At 44.5% G+C, this 20,598-nt stretch overlaps 1 protein-coding gene across 2 annotated transcripts; it reads right to left on the reverse strand.

The window, feature by feature from the left end:
• Positions 1-468: 468 nt before the first annotated feature.
• Positions 469-20,598, reverse strand: LOC5502403 (tetratricopeptide repeat protein 28). Of its 2 annotated transcripts, XM_032370647.2 has the most exons (9): positions 20,407-20,598; positions 19,745-19,984; positions 9,617-9,764; positions 4,741-9,449; positions 4,061-4,298; positions 3,885-3,961; positions 3,227-3,443; positions 1,225-2,895; positions 469-1,058 (listed from the first exon to the last, which is right to left on the reverse strand). In XM_032370647.2, exons 1-8 carry the CDS (start codon positions 20,437-20,439, stop codon positions 1,229-1,231), a joined length of 7,329 nt encoding a protein of 2,442 aa, XP_032226538.2. In that variant the 5' UTR covers positions 20,440-20,598; the 3' UTR covers positions 469-1,058; positions 1,225-1,228. The 2 variants fall into 2 exon arrangements, with proteins under 2 accessions (XP_032226538.2, XP_032226539.2); XM_032370648.2 differs by lacking the exons at positions 19,745-19,984; positions 20,407-20,598 and adding an exon at positions 11,658-13,227.

The raw sequence follows: 20,598 nt of genomic DNA on the forward strand, positions 1-20,598 counted from the left end.
ACTCCGTATCAATAACTAAATAAACGCTATTTTTCTTTAAATAAATAGCAACGGAATCTCGCATAGAGGGAGTCAACATAGACAATTAAAATCGGCATTTCTAAAAACAACAAAAAACAACGAACATTGCGCGTGCGAACACCCGGGAAGGGCTATTTCGTAACAGATTGAAATGCTTTGTCAATGAAACGTGATTTGGTTTTGGTCTAATGAACGTTATTTCCCGAGAAATGTGATTTTAGAAAACCCAAATAAACGTGATTTTTTTTGGCAAGTGGAAATACATTTACTATACTCCATGCAACGCGTTTTGCGAATTACCCCTCCGATATATATTTTATATCCTATACAAATCCCATAAAAATATTTCCTAGAGTTTCTGCTCTTTTGAAAGAAATAAGATATCAGAAATTTCTCTTTTACAAAGTTTATACTCCAGCTTCCGGTAACCTCTAAAGCCAAGACAACTGTAATTCAATTTCTTTTTATTTCATGTAAAAATACCCTTCCAAAGGAAGGTGTTCTATATTCACAAACGCAAGAATAAAGATCTGGCGGCCTCCTTTCTTTAAATATATATTATATGCTCGATTACTATCTCTCCAAAGTCTTATGAAGGATACAAATTTATGCAGCTATATACAAGATATGCTTATTAAAGTGTATAGATTTCTTTGATTACCAAATACAAAAACATTGGGAGAAGAAATCATCCACAATAGTTATTTTTTAACAACCGTAGGGAATTACAAAATGCCCGATTTATACTTTTATACATTCACATGATACAGAAGGAGTGCCTTGCTTGGTTAACAGCAAATTGCTGTTATAAATGTTGATATAAAATCAGTAAGACTAGACATGCAAACTTGTTTGGAAATGTATGCATGGATGGGTACTTCAGCGGTCAAGAATATCCTTAATTGTAAAAAAAAACCTCTGTGTCTTCCTCAAATACTGGGTATGAGTAGTTAATAGCTTCCTGAAATCAAAAGCGCACTTCAAGGCTCTGTCGAGCGTATTGAGTTCCCTTGTGATAATCCTGTTTCACGAGAAATCTGAAAAATAAATAAATAAAATGTCACCGGTAAAACAAAAAAATTCAGAGACAGTTCAAAAGTAGTTACGGCGAAAAGCCGTATATTGGCGTTGGAGATTTTCAAGGGGGTGGGGCGTATCGTTTCGACGTCGTCATTCTGTCTGTCAAACACGTAATGGTTTTACCTGATCAGCAGGAGGAGGACTGGAGATGAGCCAGGTTGGCAACGTTCTTTATTTTTCCGCCCTTGCCGCTTTGCCTCAGTTCCTTCATCGCCACATTTTGCCGCGCAAGCTTGGAGCTAGACGGGGACGAGCGAGAGTCACTACGCGGGCTACCTGTGTGGTTATATATCAGCGCGGCAGCGGCCTCCTCGGCTGCAATCTGCCGTGATCGAGGGGACTCGGCACTAGCACTGTCCTGAGATGACAGTGAGTCAGTCCGTGTATTCGAAGGCGAGATCTGCACGCCCATATTTGGTGGACGGCCGTTCAGTTTGTGATTGGCTACTTTGGCGGAGACGACTACGCGCTGCTTGTGGGGTGCCTGTGGTTTCGCTGGTATGTGTGGCTTGGGTGCAAGCTCATTACTCGAACTGGATAAGCTGCGTAAGTGATTTGCGTAAGAATCCTTGCTATAATACCCATCGTCTGTTAGTCGTTGATCGTCCATGCTGGAATAATCACCACCTCGCGACTCAGAAACGGTGCGACTCGACCGTGCTACATCATTTGTCTTCGCGTAATCGATACCTCGTCGGAGGTCTGCTCGGGATTGGAGAGTGCTAGATCTACTGTAGGTGTCGTCAGTGGGCGAATAATTATCGACTCTGTCGTGATCAGTCCGAGACATCGACGTGACCCTCACCGGGATAGCGTCATCTTTATTACCTTGGTAGACTACGGAGTAGGTTTTACGGGGCGTGGTGGGTTGCCTAACATCGCCGTTCGCGATAGGTCCCTTGGACCGCGTGTGGTCCAAAGCCGGTTCCTCCGGGTGGACCTCTCTCGCTACAGATCGTCCATCGCTAGTGCGACTAAGATCCAGGAATGACGTACGAGGTGACATGGGGCTGATATGTGTATCCAAGTCCCCGTTGGTCAACTCTCCTATCCTGTAGCCCATATGGTTAGACATGCCCGTACGGCTACCAGAAGTATGGTTAGAAACCGCAGTCTTTAGTATGGACCCTCCAGGCTGTATATCTTGAGCGGGCTGTCGGGTGCGAAGCGAGCTAATGCTTCCAGGGGTCTTTCCAGCATCGTCATGACTCAGCGTCTCGCTGCTGCCATGTAACCCTACATTTCTCTGCTGCTCCTTGATATCCGAGTAGCTGTCGACATCGGAATCGGAGTGGTGCTCTTCGGATGCCCCGTTTGGAGGGGGTGGGCCCGAGGAGGGGCTGTCTACGGACGACACCCGCAGCCCACTGATGTCTACACTGGAGACACTTCGCTGTGAGCTGCGACGGCTGACATTGGAAAGGTTGGCGTGCGACCCTCTTGTGCGACGGTAGTGCGCGGGCGTGTCTTGCGGTATGCTTTTGCTCGCTGGGCTATCGATAGCGTCTACGGACGACACGCGAAGATCTCCCGATGATCGTAGCAACGCGCTATAAGAGCCATGCAGGCGAGGTCGGAGGTTCGCGGTGCTTTGGGATCGAGTGTTCGGTCCGGAGAGCACTCGGCGCTCTCGATTGATGTGGTTGAGGTCCTCGGCACTCTTCGCGCGCATGTCGAGTTCAGAGCCGATGGAGTGCGCTACGAGCGAAACGTTGGAGTTGATGGTAGAGGAGGAGTGCGCTTTTGGCATGAGCTTGAAGCTCGGCTGATCGGCCTCCTCGGGGTTGGAAATGTCTGGGGAGAGAAATAATCAGATTCAATGTGAAGGGAGGAGAAAAGCAACACGCGATAAAATATTTTCGCGACATCACGAGGCCTGAACAAAATAAGTCGACAAAAATTTCAAACACATGCAAAATAAAGTGAACATATGAAGAGCTGGAAACTTCACTCACCCTACCCTAAACAAAACGCAGGGTTAGGGTAAATCACATGTCACTAAGAAACATCCCACTAATAAGTATAATTTTAGCGTGCGCACGCATATAAAACACGCCTAAATATGGCACGAAATAGATGCAGGTCATGCGCAAATGTCTTCATCATTGCACTCAAAGCAGCTTACCTGCCAAGGCGCATAGCGCACGCACGGTGCACTGGACGGCGCGCCGACTGTTGAGCTTGCCAGAGCGAAGCATGACTTCCTCTTTTCCAACTCCGATCACGTCGAAGCCAAGCGAGGCGAGAAGCTCGTGGCAGCCGTCCGTCCGCCACAGCTTGAGCTGGAGTGGCACCTGCACGCTAGCCGTGTTGTTGTAGAAGCAAGACAAGACCTTGTTAAGCTGCAACAGAGACACATGTAAGACACATTACGCTAGCCGTGTTGTTGTAGAAGCAAGACAAGACCTTGTTAAGCTGCAACAGAGACACATGTAAGACACATTACGCTAGCCGTGTTGTTGTAGAAGCAAGACAAGACCTTGTTAAGCTGCAACAGAGACACATGTAAGACGCATTACGTTAGCCGTGTTGTTGTAGAAGCAAGACAAGACCTTGTTAAGCTGCAACAGACACACATGTAAGACGCATTACGCCGAGATTATTAAGGTCTAGTTTAGACGCCGAATGATTTGGGTCTAGTTTAGACGCCGCTCTTTCCATGCACCCTTTCTTATGCAAATGCGTGTAAATGCATAAAATTGTTCTATCTTCATTCGTATTCATTTACACTAGGAACGGCAGATGGAAAAGCCTTTAAACTAGGTCTAACCCATTATTCTTACCAGTGACACAAGAGCACGGTTGGTTGCCGTTGCGTAGGCAAGTTTTGCAAGGGCTTGAAGAGTGGTAGGGCTCAAACCTGCAAAACAGAAGAAAATCTTTCAATCGTTGCTTACCACTGACACCGGCCAGCGGACACGTAGATTCACAGCGCAGGCCCATGGCGAATTGGACCTACCTAACAGAGCGTACAAGTCTTCGCTAGCCTTGCTAAGCCGATCACTAAGGCTCGTAGTGGCCGTCGGAAAGAACACTGAGTCTGGTAGTCCATTTTTCGCTTTCTGGAATCGGAAGCCGACGGAGCGCAGCAACTCGCGCCAGCCCCTCACGCCCTTGACCTTGGCATCAATGCTCGCTTCGGCTGTGTACATGGATGACCGCTGACCACGCCTGATGCGCTCGGAAGCCTTGTCGATCTATAGACAACACAGTTGTTTGCTTTAATCAATTTGGATGAAGACTTTCATTTCAAATTCCACTAATATACCTAGCTAGAGTCCCCTGGAGCTCAGAATATAACAATACAAGGACTTAATTTTTCAGGGTCTCGCTGGTATCTGCCTCTAAATGTCTTTATGCGTTGTTTGTGTTAACGTACGGCGGGTAAAGAAGAAAACTAGACGTATATTAAAACAGCAGATGGAACTCACATTATTGTTGAAGTAGGTGGTCTGCGAAGGCGTGAAGAAATGAGGTATGTAATCACAAGGTTGAAATGGTATATTTCTAGTGGATTATTTCCCTGTACTCGTAACATACAATGCTTCTGGTGAACATTGGCAACAATAGGGCTCGGGCTAGGGCTCTAGGATAGTTCTACAGCCTGTTTGACTGATTTAAACAAAGAGCTAAACTCACCAGATGCACGAGGACTTTGAGCGCCTCTCGCACAGACTTGGGATTGTTGAGCAGCAGGGCGTAGGCGTGGCCCATCATGGCTTCTCTACTAGCGATCGCCGTGTCCCCAACCAGCACGAACCCCGCCCAGTTAGACGGGTGCGAGAATTGCTTCGTCTTCTGGACCACGTTCATCGCCTGACTTAGGGCGTGGCTGGCACTCAACCCCTTTAATAGCCCCCCATAGAACGCCTTCATTAGAAGCTTGCATGCCAAGTCCGGGACGGGCCATAGAGATACCAAGACGCACTGCGCACCAGACGACAAGAACGCGCGTGTCAATCCTACCAGTCCTTCAGACGTGATCCGATTCCTCACCGACTGACTGTCGTTATGTGCCGCACCGATCACCACAATCTTTGCGGAGGTTTTTTGTTCCAAGACGTCCGCAGCGGTCAACAAAAAATCAGATAGCGGTGGAGCGTCGTCCGTGTCACCAAGGAAGTCGAACCCTTCGTTGCCGGAGTCCGTGGATGCTGTTGTAGTGAGTTTGTTATCGGACGTGCTCGGGGATAGGATAACAGCGGTGAGTTTCCAGGAGACGTGAGTGGCGAAATGCACGCACTCGGCTGTCGGTAATCTTCGTAAAATTTCCGTCTTCGATGCCGAGTTTCCGAGTAAAGGCTTCGCCATAAAGAGGTCGGCGACAATCTTTGCCTCGTGTTCAGCGCTTGGGTTTGAAGACCACTGACCAAACGTGGATGGAACCTTCGGGTTTCCTACTATCAGAACCGATGAGGGGTCGATTTTAGAGAAGTCTGTTTCACGAGACGCCTTCTTGCTGGAATACAAGGCCTGTAATGAGGGCACGACCATGAGCCGGAATCTGCGAAACATCGACTCCTTGGACACAGTGCCTTTTAATACCGCAAAAGGTACAAGGTACAAGTCTCCCTGAAGAACAAGCACAAGCTCCGATCCCTCATTCTCGAAGGTAGAGCTCGAAGGCAGAGAATCCTCCATTGGTGCTATTAACAACTCATACAAAGCCCTCAAAGGCGGCTTCCCAGACCAGTTCTTCTTCGCACTCGACCGCACTCCATTCAACTTGCTGACACTATTGCGCATGCTCAAAATGTTATTACGCGGAGTCGAGGCCATGCTTGGACGACCACCAGGCGCGGATACCACGCTCATGACGTCATCATCCTCGTCCGCTGACACGTAGGAACGAAGAGAAGTCGACAGTCCCAGCATGCTGTCCCCTTGTAGAGTGCTTTCGATGTCGCCATCCGTCATACTCGTGGCGCGTTTGAGGTTCAAGTGCGGCTTGACGCCAAGAGCGTCTCGTAGGTGGGTGATGTACGAGTCGAGCAAAGTCGCCGCGTGGGAATAAATACCGCTTGTGCTCTGCTCTAAGTCAACAGCCGACTCTTCGGCATCGTCCTCTCCAACTAAGCTATCATGGAACTTGACAAGCCCACTCTTAGGCGTTAGCAGCCAGCTGTAGAGGTGTCCGGCCGCGATAGAATAATATAGGATGGTGGCTTTCTGGTTCTTGACGAAGTTCATTATCTGTTCCGTGGATCCCAAAGGGTTATTCAACGAGCTGGTAAGGTCACCGCTTATGTTGGCCCCACCCTGGCGCTGCAGCAACAAGTCTATAAAGTCTCGAGATCTCGCCCGCTCAGCTACGGTTAACGCCTCTTCGTGCCTTCCTAGTCCTACCATTACACGCTGTAGAACCTGATAGCAAGCGGACTGAAGCTCGTACAACGATAACTTGTAGTCCCCATTCCGGATTCCCTCTTCCCGGATCCGCTCCAGTAAGTCAGCTGCATGATACAGTTCTTCTTGAGCCGCCTCCAGTTGTTTGTTCGCAAGGTAGGACATACCAAGTCTATGACGCATGCGTGCTTCGTCTTCCGTCCTCTTCAGCACCTCGGCAATTGCCAGACCTTGCTTTAGAAACGAGATGGCGTGGGGATAGTTCTCTAGAGCATGGTAAGTGCGTCCGAGGCAGCTGTAGGCCTGGGTCTTTGCCAGGCGATCGCCCATGTGGGACGCAAGATTTAGGTTTTGTTCTTGACACACGATGGCTTGTTCGTAGTTTCCCAGCAGTTCGTGTGTCATGCCGAGGTTGTGGTAGGCGCGCGCCTGGCTCTTCTGGTTGCGTAGCTCTGTGGCAAGTCTCAGCTCCTCTTCGTGGTGCCGTAGCGCCTTGCTGTACTCGCCCATTTTTTGGTTGACAATACCAAGTCCGGACAAGGCTTCAATCTCGTTCTCACGATCGCTACATTCTTTCGCGAGGGATAATTGCTGCTCGAAGAAAGCAATGGCTTGTTCGTAATTTCCCAGAGCTTTGTGTAAAGTCCCTAGCTCACCATAAGCTGCTGCCTTCGAACTTAAATCCGTTAATTCATAAGCGACAACAAGCCTCTTTTCGAAACACACTAGCGCCTGCTGCAGATTCCCCGTGGTCTTCAGAGCGACGCCGAGCCCGCGGTAAGCCTTGTCCTGATCGTATGCGGATTCCGCTTGTTGCGCAGCCGCAAGATACTTTTCATAGTCCCTGATTGCCTCATTGCTGTCACCCAACAAGTGGTAGCACTCCCCGCGCTTACCATAAGCCCTTCCACTGTCCAGTAAAGCGCCAGGAAGCCTCTCCAGTGTCGCAAGCTGGTGTTCAAAGTACCCCAGCGCCTCATGATAATCACCTGTTTTTAACTTACAAAGACCAAGGTTTCCACACGATTGCGCCTCGAGCGCGGCGTCGCCAATATCACTGGCTTTATTCAGCTGATCGTTGAAGCACGCATGCGCGTCGTTATGGCGGCCCATTTCCATGTAGTCGAGACCTAGGTTCCCCAGCGCCCTGCATGCAGCGAGAGCGTCATCACTGCGATTGCGCAGATCAAGTTCCCTTTTATGGCAATCGAGAGCCTTACTCGGCTCTTCAGCTGTCCTGTACGCACTCCCTAACGTCCCACATGCATCGCCCATCAACGACAAATCACCCAGAGATTCCGCAAATTTTAGTTGCTCCTCATATTCCTCCACTGCCAAAGTCGCATTTCCTAAATTCATATAAATGTCCCCAATATTCCCATGAGCTTTGATGATACCTTGAATATCCTTCAAATTTTGTGATATAACCAGAAATTCGCGCTGACATTCGAGCGCTCGGTCGTAGTTCCCCAACGCGCTGAACGCAAGTCCAAAATTACAGTAGGCGCGAGCAAGACTTGTGTGGTCGTCCAAGTCCTTCGCCAGCGCAACATTCCGCTCATAAAACTTCACAGCCTCAGAATGATTTCCAAGAGAAAAGTGCGCAAAACCGAGATTATGGCAAGCCTTACACTCACCCGCGTGATCTCCAAGCTGCCGAGTAACGTTGAGGAACTTCTCGTAGTACGGCACGGCGTTTGTGAACTCCCCGCAAGAACTATAGAAATTCCCCAAGTTACTAAGCGCTACACTCTCGTTCATTTTGTCCTTTAGCTCCTGAGCCACTAGCAGGTGCTGTTGGTAGTGTTTGAGCGCCTTGGCCTGGCTCCCAAGCGCTTGGTACGCCACCGCAAGATTCCCGTGCGTGCACGCCTCGGAAGCACGATCGTTCACTTCCTTCGAGATTAGCAGTTCTTGTTTGTGAAACTTGACCGCTTGATCGTAGCGTCTGAGAGCGCTGTAAGCACACCCCATGTTGCCGTACGCTCGTCCCTGTCCTGCGCGGTCCTCCAGCTCCTTACAGACAGCTAAGTGCCCTTTGTGGAGCTTCAAGGCTCGCGCGTAAACACCCTGCTGTTGAAATATGATCCCTAAATTCGACAACGCCCGCCCTTCCGTCGCCCTGTCTTTTAATTGAACCGATACTTCCAGTTGAAGTTCGTGGAAGTTCCTGGCCTCGTCGAGGTCTCCTTTGAATCTGTAGGCGTGACCCAAGCCCGCGTACGCCCGCGTCTCCATCGATAAATCATTCGTCTTTTTGGCAATATCTTGCACGAGCTTATGGAACTGAATGGCCTTGCTGTAGTCTCGTTTGCAATGATAAGCGCTGCCGAGGTTGCTATAGGCTCGGCCTTCCTCGGCGCTATCTCCAAGCTCCACGGCGATTTTCAGATGCTCCTGATGGCAGTGTATTGCTTGGTCGTACTGTAGCAACAAAACGTGCACCGCTCCGATATTCCCCAATTCCCTTCCCTCAGACAGCCGCTCCCCCATCTCCTTATAGAGTTGACTCGCCTGCCTGTGACTCGCTAGCGCGTTACTGTAGTCGTTCACAGCCACGTACACGTGACCAAGTGAGCTAAGCGCCAAAGCCGCCGAGTGCAAGTCCTTGATTTTCATCGCGATAGCGAATTGCATTCTGTAGTGCTCCGTTGCCTCGTGGTGGAGCCTTTGTGAGTAGCACGCTCCACCGAGATTTCGATGCGCGCGGCACTCCCCAACCTTATCACCAAGCGATTGCGATGTCTCCAAGTCCTGTTTCATGTATTCCATCGCTTTGGTGACATTCCCCATTTTCCAGTAGGCAGTACTAAGCGCGGAAATCACCGAGCCTCGCAACTTCAACCCACACGTGCCAATCTTGAGCGCCGCCTCCAGGCAACCAACTGCAGCCTGCAAATAGTTGAGTGACAGCAGCTCTTGGCCAATCAGGGAGATCATGACAAATGGGCTTTTGTCCAATCGCATGGTCTTCAGTTGGTCGCATGTTGGCTGCAGGGAATCTGAAAACACACACCCACAAAAAGTGTTATACAAACTCTTCTTCATTTGTCTTGTGCGATCCATTTCTTTCAACAACGTTTCTGGTTGGTGTAATTAACATGTTACCCCCTTTCCCTACTACCTCCCTCCCCCCCCATCCCCATCCCTTAGTCCTTAGTCCACGAACCTTTGAGTGGCGATTTTAAAGCAGCATCCAGCAAGGTGTTGAGTAACTGCGGACTCTTCTCGTCTTGCGCAAGCGCAGTAGCGAAGGCGGCCAGTGCCTCGGCATGGCGTCCCATACACTGGAGAGCCACACCCTGGCGGTAGTGGGCCTAGGGAGACAACGAATATCAAGTTAGAATGCACGGGATTTCTGTGGTACATGAACGGAAGTCGAGTACTGGGGAGTAATTTGGAATAGCCACTAAGCACCCAGAGACGTGGATATCTTCAGTATAAAGTTTTGGGATTTCTGTGGTACGTGAAAAACTCGAGGCAACTTTGGCTTCACTAGTAAGACTTTGATTGCCAGGGAATGGTTAAGGTAAAGATGAGAGATAAAGAAGTACGGCATAAGACAGGTGATAAATACCAACAATACTCATTTATCGGTTAACGTGAATGATATACATTAGACTAAAACAACCAAAAGCCCAGTCCATAATGCATTTGGGGACCTGAAAAGAAGCATCCATACATTTTTATTTTTATCTTATATGAAACTAGGGCATTCAACCCGGAAAGAACGCAAAGCATCACGGGATATTTACTTTGCATTTTAAAACGCATCTACTAGTAACTGGAAAAGAACACTTGGCGAATTTATCACTTAGCACTCATTTAGTATATTTGATAACCTAAATTGATTACAGCATTATCCGCAACAAAAGTTGATTAAAATCTCACGCAGATACATCTTTGAGCCCGTGTCACCACAGAATAAATTGAAATAAGTACGAGAAGGCATGACAGGGATGTAGCGTGTGTGAATATTGCAACACCTCTGTTCAATCTGCCAAAGAAAACAAAAGACACACGAGAACAAATTCTGACACTGCGATACAAGCACGACGTCTTCTGTTGTGACCACCGGACAACCGGAAGCAGACTCCGTCAGTGTGGAGTATATCAAACTATTAATCTCTTTGGAATACAGCAAAGAAATGCACGCAGGATTACCAGTAGCGTAGATAAGGACAGCGAAGCAAGGTCCGATAGTTTAGCAAAAGAAGGGGCTCGCAAGAAACCAGCAAAGCCTAATTAAATCTAGAGTTGACTTTACAATATCTGTCATACCTCTGTAGTTTGATACATCTCTGAACAGCACGCTAAAGCCCTAAGGTCTAGAGACAGTTTCGGAACTGTTGCAATTTAAAGAGGCCTTAGGCGATCTCATATAGTGCGAATAACCAAAATCTGTAGCGTTTCGAAATGCTGGGTTGAAAATACCGGCAGTCGTGCTAAAAATCATGTAAGATGAAGTAAAAAGTCACAACAAATCTTTGGATGCTATGACAATCCGGCTGAGCCAGAGGAAAGGTCAAGCTAGCCTTGACAAACAAAGAAAAAATAATGCTATCTTGCAGAAGATTTGAGTCATTTGTAGCAAGCTTTGCGGGTTTGAAAGAGATAGCATGCAAGTTTAGGACTTTTAGCAATGAAACGAATACCTATATCAGGTTGAGTGGAACAAATGTGGTATTATTTGGGAGGCGATTTTGCAATAATAATATTGCTAGCAACACGCGGATGTTGATGTTTCGTGCTCAACCCAATCTGATTGCAAAAAAAGTTACAAGCAAACACTTTTAGTATGATAAAACCGGAAAGAGAAATCTGAGAAATAACAAAAGTCATACGCAGGGATGTAAGAGAAATGACACTTGTACGTAATTAAACGTGACAAGATTATGAAGACGGACTTCTCATTTATCACATGGTAATAAACGGAAAAAAGCTTGAAGATCGCTTTCTTATACTATAGCAGCCTCATATGGCTATTCGAGTACTAAAAGTTGAGTTTTATCGATAAAGACTGACAAAGCGTTTTAAAGCATTGGACAACGGAAATTCAAACTGTTGGATAGCCAATAAACTAATCAACCAGCTTCAAAAATACTCTACTATACGCAAAGACAAAGAGCTTTATCCGAGTCAAATTGATGACAACAGACGCACGAGATATTTGATTGCTTCTAATGAATTCTCGAAGAACAGTGCCTTACCCAACTTGTCACGCCAAATACATGGCCTTTAGGCGGAGAGGGGTCTTGGGTTTTCTTGTTGACAACATGCCTTCTCATTTTCGGCCCATCTCGGCCTATCTCGCCCTCGCCTTCTCCAGCGAAATTTGTGGCCTTTTACGTGGTTACATTCGCGCGTTCGTCCCAGACATTCGTGACAAACAAAACTTTTCAAGTGGCGTACAAAGCATTCTTGAAGAGCACTGTGTCTATTTGTTTCCTCTTTAGAGAAATAGACCGTCGCACAGAAATCACGCAGGAAGGCCGAAGAATACGATTAGCTCATACTCAAGCAATGATACATTGGCTCTGTGGCACCAGAAGTGCGATCGCTTGTGTTATTTCTTGGTCAGCTTCCGAGAGTTCGAAGGTACCGGCCAATTTGTGATGAAAGCAATCGGGTACTTGACGTGTAGCTAGTATTACGGCGGTTATTACGAAGATGTATTTACGAGGGCTCCTTCCGTAATCTCGCAACACCGTAGAAATGTTTACCAAGACAGGGTCTAGCAAAACGCTAACTGCCTCTTGGCCTCTCAGGGATGACACGCGTGGCTTAGAAACTCTCAGTGTTCCGAAAAGATCACAAAGAGTACCCCCAATTCAGTTATCCAGTGGCGAGAAAATCGCGGTAGCTATTCAAAGGCACTTCAGCCAAGCTGTCCATCCAAGCAAATTGAATACAATTCGTTGACATAGCCAAATCCGCCTGGAATTTATCTTGACAAAATGACATGCTATAGGCTGCTACCTTGCTGTGCAAACATTGTAGGCAAACAAACTTGTTATTAATTTTGTCAATGCAAGGATGAGAAAAAATAAATTGTTTAGGTTTGGCGACTGTGGATCCGGAAGCTGATAAAATCACGGCCATTACATTACTTTTTCATTGGAGGCAATAAAGCATTTAAATCCTGGCACTTTTTTAAAGTAACGCGTTATCTATCGGTCGTAAATATACGTCACAAAGAAATGTCAGAGGAACAAAAAGAATAGGACTCTTTGAGGCAACACCATGTTAAACACGCCACCTGTGTAGAATGTGAAAGCCAAGGAAATAAGGCGGATAATTTCAACAAAAAAATCACACCTAAGAAACAGCTAGTTAACGGAAGAAAAATTAACTTGTCTTTCAATTTCAGCACATTCTAAAGTGAATCCTGAATTCTATTGGTCGAAGGTCGCCCTTTATAGTATTAGAAGCCTAAATAGGTTGAGTTTATTTAGGGGAGGGACTGTCATTGAAATATCAATTTAAAATTCATGTAATTAGTTTAACCCTAGAAGTAATTACATACTGGTGTATTGTCTGGTTAAAAAAAAGCAAACGTGAATAGCGCTTCCCGGTGCTATATATAAAACAAATTTAGCTTAGAAAAACAGGAAAATGCAATGATTGAACATATGAGACGAATAGGTCAAGGATATCTTATCCAGTAAAATAATAAAACGGCTCATCATTTTGCGGGACGGATACCCATTGCAAAATAATAATATACCATCTGAAATTGTAGAAACAAACTATGTTAAAGAAAAAGTAAAAGTAAAAACAGATAAATCTATACAGTAGTTAAGCCAAATTTCTGACATTTTTTTCAATACATACTTGACAAATAAAAGCAGTCGTGTCTGCAGTTTCAGCAACGTCATTACAATAAAAACTGACGATTTTATAATTGACAAAATCAAAAATTGATTGATACCAAAAAAGGTATCAGAAGAGTTATCAGACTCAGAAGCTGACAAGGAGCTAAAGTTCTGTACGACCGCACGGAGAAAATTACCTTTCGAATGACGTCCGACATATAGCGAACTTTGGAAAAATACAGTGCGGGCTTGATGAACTAACTCTGCCACGCGCCAAACACACTAATCATCGAAAGAACTTGGTTTGCGCCGGCTAAACACAAGTTCAAGTGATAAATTTATCAAGAGTCTCGTGGCTGAATGATACTGGAATTCAAGCACCCAAGCAAGTTTCATGCTGCACTCATCAGTTGGAGAGAGTTTATCTTGGCGCTGAATAGTGATGATTTTCTATCAGAGACCAAAGAGAAAATGTTTCCCCCTCGCTGAAGTGCGACGGAGCGCCAGTCATTTGGCCATGTCCACGTGTGCAGGCTAGCGCTTGTCTTTCCACGACTAATAGCTTCGATTAACTCAAATAGAGGTCTATTAAGCGACCACCTCTATCTTACAGGGGATAGTGGTTTGGGGTTAGCTAGCACCTAGCGCGGTGAAGTAAAGGGCTTCCTGTACACACCTTGCAGCACCTAGCGCGATGAAGGCAAGGGCTTCCTGTACACAGCTTGCAGCACCTAGCGCGATGAAGGCAAGGGCTTTCTGTACACAGCTTGCAGCACCTAGCGCGGTGAAGGAAAGGGCTTCCTGTACACAGCTTGCAGCACCTAGCGCGGGGAAGGAAAGGGCTTTCTGTACACAGCTTGCATTACATAGCGCGATGAAGGCAAGGGCTTCCTGTACACAGCTTGCACTACCTAGCGCGATGAAGGAAAGGGCTTCCTGTACACAGCTTGCAGCACCTAGCGCGATGAAGGCAAGGGCTTTCTGTACACAGCTTGCAGCACCTAGCGCGGGGAAGGAAAGGGCTTCCTGTATACAGCTTGCACTACCTAGCGCGGTGAAGGAAAAGGGCTTCCTGTACACAGCTTGCAGCACCTAGCGCGATGAAGGAAAAGGGCTTCCTGTACACAGCTTGCAGCACCTAGCGCGGGGAAGGAAAGGGCTTTCTGTACACAGCTTGCAGCACCTAGCGCGATGAAGGAAAGGGCTTCCTGTACACAGCTTGCAGCACCTAGCGCGGTGAAGGAAAGGGCTTCCTGGTGAAGCTCTCAAATCTGATTTCAAACTGGATCAAGGTTATCATATTCAAGCGAACTTGACTTCGCGAAGTGTGACAGAGAGGCACGCCTCCAAGAAGTGGCCGTTCAACTTGTAAACCGCTTATAAAAGTAAAATACATGGGCTGAAACTATTAAACCAATATCAAACCACTTAGATACTTCTTATTATATCCTTCGCACCACTCGCAGATAGTGAGTATCTTTCAGCAATGCAGACAAGGTAACCTGACAATATGTGACTACCATGCGGTGGACGCCCTCAGGTAAAGAACGCTTCAGCGACCCCTCAGGGCAGAGCCCACACTGTGAAAGAAAGACCAGGCTTCAAGCAGCTTGAGACAAAACGAGATCTATCTATTTGTCTCTAGTTTTGAACAGACCATTTCCAAGTAGTAGACTACAGTAGGCAGGATTTAGTCTAAATCCTGATTAATTCGACATTCCCAGTCGGTGTGTGGAGCTTGGTTTTTATCCAGTCAACAGGAGTTACGCTACGACACGGGGGTCATGACGGTGTAAGACCACCTAAAAGGGCTCAGCGGTTGGCAAAGTGACCTCATCAGAACTACAAATATTCACGTAGTCCACCAGGTCGAACGAACAGAGTCTTTGGGTTCGTTTTCACCTTGCCTGGCCATCTAGAGACGTGCATCGACACATCACACGGTGTACCGTGGTCGTCGATTCCCGTGGTTTCTCACGAAATATTGGCGGGTTGCGCACGTTGTGCTGTTGAGGTAACCACGATGTACTCGAGGTTTTCTCGAGGTGTACTCGGGGTGTATTCGGGGTTAAGTCGTGGTTCGCTCGTGAAGTACCCACAGGGTACTCGTCAACTTATAATAACATACTCCACACTTTGATATTGAGACCACTTCAAATGTAGTCATCGCCACAAGTGCCTTGATCCTCCACGTGCGCATTCAACATGATGTAGGCAATTTCTTGCGAAGGTTTTAACCGCCTTGACCTTGACCATACCTTGCCTTCTCATCAAATAGCAATCCCATCAAATAACTCATTTAGAAAACTATGGTAGCCTATAAATTAAAGATAACAGGGAAAACAGAATCTCAAGGGGGTAAAACCTCGATCTCCAGGGGTTCATATCCTGGTATGGATTTGGAGAGGTGTAAATATTTAAAAAGAGAGTTTCTCAAAAAGGGGTATAGATCCTGATATAGATTGCAAAGCAGATTGAGAATGAAATAATGAAATAAAAGAGTGTGTCACTGACAATGCATTAAACCTAGGCATTTCTATCATCAGGGGATAGGCTGAGCATAATTCATCATAGAAAAAAAATAATCGTAAAAATAAATTCATCATAAAAATAAATTCATCATAGAAATAAAGCAAAAAACACTTTTACACACTCATATTTTGTGAATAAATCTTTTTTTCAATTGCATGCAAGAATAAGAAAAACCCTGTAAACTTCAGTGGAGCCACTGAAAAACAAATTGGGTTAAACTATCTTCAATTCCACCACACCTATATGCCAGCTTTTCTACAAGCGGCCATGGTCTTTCTTGTTAAAGGCAATAGCAGAGCCAAAAGTACAGGGGTGGGGTGGGGGTGTTGCCCTAACATGGAAAACTATTCTAGGATACAAGATAAGAAAGACAGGAAACAAAGGCAGTCTGGATGAGAAAAGACCCCCTCAACCCCTCCCCCTGATATGGCCCTGTAGTTATACCATAACATAGGATATGGCCCTGCAGTTATACCATAACATAGGATATGGCCCTGCGGTTATACCATAACATAGGATATGGCCCTGCGGTTATACCATAACATAGGATATGGCCCTGCAGTTATACCATAACATAGGATATGGCCCTGCAGTTATACCATAACATGGGATATGGCACTGCAGTTATACCAAAACATGGGATATGGCCCTGCAGTTATACCATAACATGGGATATGGCCCTGTAGTTATACCATAACATGGGATATGGCACTGCAGTTATACCAAAACATGGGATATGGCCCTGCAGTTATACCATAACATGGGATATGGCCCTGCAGTTATACCATAACATAGGATATGGCCCTGTAGTTATACCATAACATGTGATATGGCCCTGCAGTCTTGCAAGTCGCATGACAGGGCCTGGATATTTGTAAGATTCCTTAATAAGGATAATGTTTCTTCTAAGGTATACAGACAAAATACACTCCCTACAAGTTTTGTACACTTCACCATATTGCAACATAAGAACAAGTTAAATGATATACAAACAGGAAATGACAGGGCATACATTACTGTAATAATATTTGTATTTAGAGAATAACTCTTGGAAGCACTTGAGAAAATCCACTTCTGTATTGAGACAATAAACACATAAATAAAAACTGATAGATATTAAGACCTGTGTCTCAAGTGGCTTGAACTTAAATATTGACAAACTATAAGCAAATACCCAAGATAAATTCAAAATATTTGGGCTGCAAGCATCATTGATGGAAGCTTTAACAACAAAAAGAAAGGTACACCGTTGGCAGGGTAAAAATCAAGACCAGAATATCTAAATAATTCTACTGCTTCAGTCCTTGAAAGTCTAATAGATAAAGGGAAATATAACTCTGAACAAACAAAATACAAATCAACATTATATTGAAAATAAAATCCCAAATAACTTTTGTTTCTTTTTTCTATTGGTCAATGGTTTTTGACCTTAAAAAGTGATAAAATCTGTTGAAAAGGGTAAATCTGGCATATGATATTTTAATTCAAAAAGGATATTTTCTGTGAATCTTTTAGATCTTTTAGACTAAAATGACAACTTAAAAAAAGAAAGGAAAAGGGCAAAGCAAAAATAAAAAAAAATGTGATATTTAATGTAAACCAATTTTTTTTTCTGCTACTCAGTCTCTTTGTCTTTGGGTTAAACTTAAAGACGTAAAGTCTATTATTGGCGGTTAGCAGAGTGGAACAGAGTCCACATGACTCCACTATCTCAGACATTCAATTTAATGGTGAAATAATGAGCAAATAACAGCAAGATGACTTCTGTTACAGAGCAGTGAGTGCTGATTCACAAGGTTGTGTATCAAATCACTCATCAAGCAGCAATACACTTGAGAATGAACCTAAATTTAACCAAAATGCTACAGGTTGAGAGGATTTATATACTGTCAGTATTTAATAAAACAATGCAGCTATGATAAAAAAAATAAACCCTCAGGCAAAATGCTGATCACAAACTGTCTCCAAACAGTTCTAGCACGATGCATTTAATTCTTATCCCTAAAAATAATTTATTTAAATTTTTTAAACGTAATTTGCAAGAAGCAGAGATAAATTATATAAAATGTCTTTGACACAAGATTTTGCTATGTGTGAGGTTGGATCTCTATATTAAAGTTTAATTATGCAAAGGGATGTACTGATAATCTTGAGGAAGATAAAAATGGAAACTACAAATTGTTAATGTACAACATATGTTGAATGTCAATAAACACATGTTTCTAAATTGTCCTTATTAATGAAAAATGACTAGAAGAGCAATAATCTAGAGTGCATTTACAAAAGTTCAAACAAGCATTGAACATAGAATAGTGCTTGTGGGAGAGAGCTTATTACAAACTTTTTTGCACTGCCTCATATCTCGAGAAGGATCTTATGCACCAAAAGGAAAAGCAATCAAAACTCTATCAAGCTGAAGGTATTGTAATTTAATAGACATATGTGGAATGCTCTGCTGCCTCAGTTGAGTCTAAGTATCATTTAAAACTTATCCACAATTCTCACGGAGTGTTAATGAATTCTTTGTGTGAAGGAATGTCCTACTTTAAGAAAGCAACAGTTGGTTAACACTCAAATGGCTTCCTCGTGTCATTGAACTGGCTTCCTTGAGTATCCAATGGGGTTGAAGAAAACCAGTTTATAGAAAAACGCCTTTCAAACACTTAAGAACACATCTATAACTCTTTGAAGATTGATCATAACCATAATAGGATCAACGCCTAACTAAGAAAAGGAAGGCAACATGTAGCTACATGACAATGCTATTTTGGTAATTGTCTAGATTATGCTAATAGCTTGTGATAAACACGACAAAACTACAAAATATCGAAAAACTTAACCTAAGAATACAACGACAAAAGATAATTATATGAAGTCTATGAAACTTGAACATATATTTCGTCCGAGTGTCGTTGTTTGTACAACATCTAGGTGAGCTGTTTCACCAGTTCTGCATAGTGGTTAGAAAACGCAGCAGGTCAAAATATAAACAACAGTTTCTTCAGGCTTCTAATTAGTAAGTTCAACAAATGCAAAGCTTATACTTCAATATCACAGAGGGTATTCGTTAGTTTTGTCTCAACTAATTACTCGACGTCAAACGAGAGCCGACAAAACTAGCGTTACTTTGTAAGCAACAGGTTCCTGTAGACAAATTCCGCTCATGTGCTAAGCAAACAAAGTTTATCCGATGTGAAAGGGGGGGAAAGGAGCCCATTTTGTTGCCATTATCATTTCACACTGTAGTAATCTCAGGTAAGAATTAAGTGTGAGATCCGGCACAATTTCTAAATCGTGTAAAGCAGAAAAATATTTTACACTTCAGGCAAACAGCATAATAGTACAAAGTGAGAGTTTAGTGAGCTGAACGCAGCGGTCATATTCAGGTCAACAGTTGATAAACTTGCATTAGTTAAAAGCTGTAAGCAATAGACATGTTTGCATTTGGGTTTTGGCAGCTTCTGTCCAAAGATCGATTAGTGATTGCTCTACTGCAGGCCCCCTTGTTTATAAACCACAAGCGAGTCATCAATGCTCAAAACCAAGCAACAAATGAAAACATTCTAAGAATGTTCCAGTCCAATTACCAAGCAAACTTTAGACCTGAATCAAAGCATAATCTAACAGGGTGGAGTGTTTTTCTTGCCATATGTTCACTCTAGTTTGAGAAATTATTCTAAATTCAACAGGATATCGGCTAATGTAAATATAGTTATGCGATGTGAAATGAGTGCGACGTCCCAGGGACAAGTACTTCAGAAAACCCACTTAAAACACAAACACTGTACTTACAGTCGATAAAAATACTCAGAAGGAAAGAAATGTGACAGATCAAGATTAGAACATGATCATTAGAGTCGTGAAATCACGCTTTTCCACTAAAAGATTGTTTGGCGGTCACACCACCAAATTACCATATCATGTTCCATACACGTATAAACTTCACCTACCTTTGGCCATAAGGGGTTTAATTCCGCTGCTTTTTTCCCGTCCTCAAGGGCTTGTTCGAGCTGCCATGTCCTGATACAGGCAGCAGATCTATTCCCGTAAAGAACATGGTTGTTTGGATCGAGTTTGATCGCTTCGCTATAAAGTTCCACAGCCTTTTGAAAGTCACCCTTTGAACAAGCGTCCCCAGCCCACTTGGCTTTCTCGTGCAACCCAGGTCGCGATTGTTCTGTCAAATCGACCTGAATCATACGAAAGAATCAAAACAAAAACACGTAATGCTTTGCAGCAAATTTTTATCTCAGCCTCTCTTGCTTAGAGCAGCTCTTGTTAAAGCAGTCTAACTGCGATAGGAAATAGTCTGACCCTTGAACGACCCTGCTCATAGAGAGAAATTGCATAGCAAACTGATGGTGAAGTACTTTTGCGTCGATGGTATAATGTTACGTTAGGGCTCTAAACCACAATCTTTTGACTTTTGCGTAAGCCTGCAGCGATTTGCAAAGCTATAATAAACATCTAGGCCTCCAACTGCGAAGCTTCATCGTTAAGCAAACGAAAATACGCCTTGCAAAGTATAGCAAGTTGCTTATAATTAGCCGTTATGGTAATGCAAGTGCATCCTAGTATACAAACTAAAGCGAGTCGCCAAATAGAAACCTACCTTGGATTCGTCCGAACAAAGATTTTTAGCCATTTAGCCTGCTCTCAAGCAAGGCAAGATAATTATTGGATATCCTCGAGATGTTTCCCACCGCATTAGATTCGATTTGCGGCGTAAGACTTGCCCCATTATGTGACTAGTTTCGTCTGAGGGGATTTGGCAACCATGTTGGAAAACTCTATGGTATTATGA

Source organism: Nematostella vectensis, chromosome 4, assembly GCF_932526225.1.
Source record: "Nematostella vectensis chromosome 4, jaNemVect1.1, whole genome shotgun sequence".
Taxonomy (NCBI): domain Eukaryota; kingdom Metazoa; phylum Cnidaria; class Anthozoa; order Actiniaria; family Edwardsiidae; genus Nematostella; species Nematostella vectensis.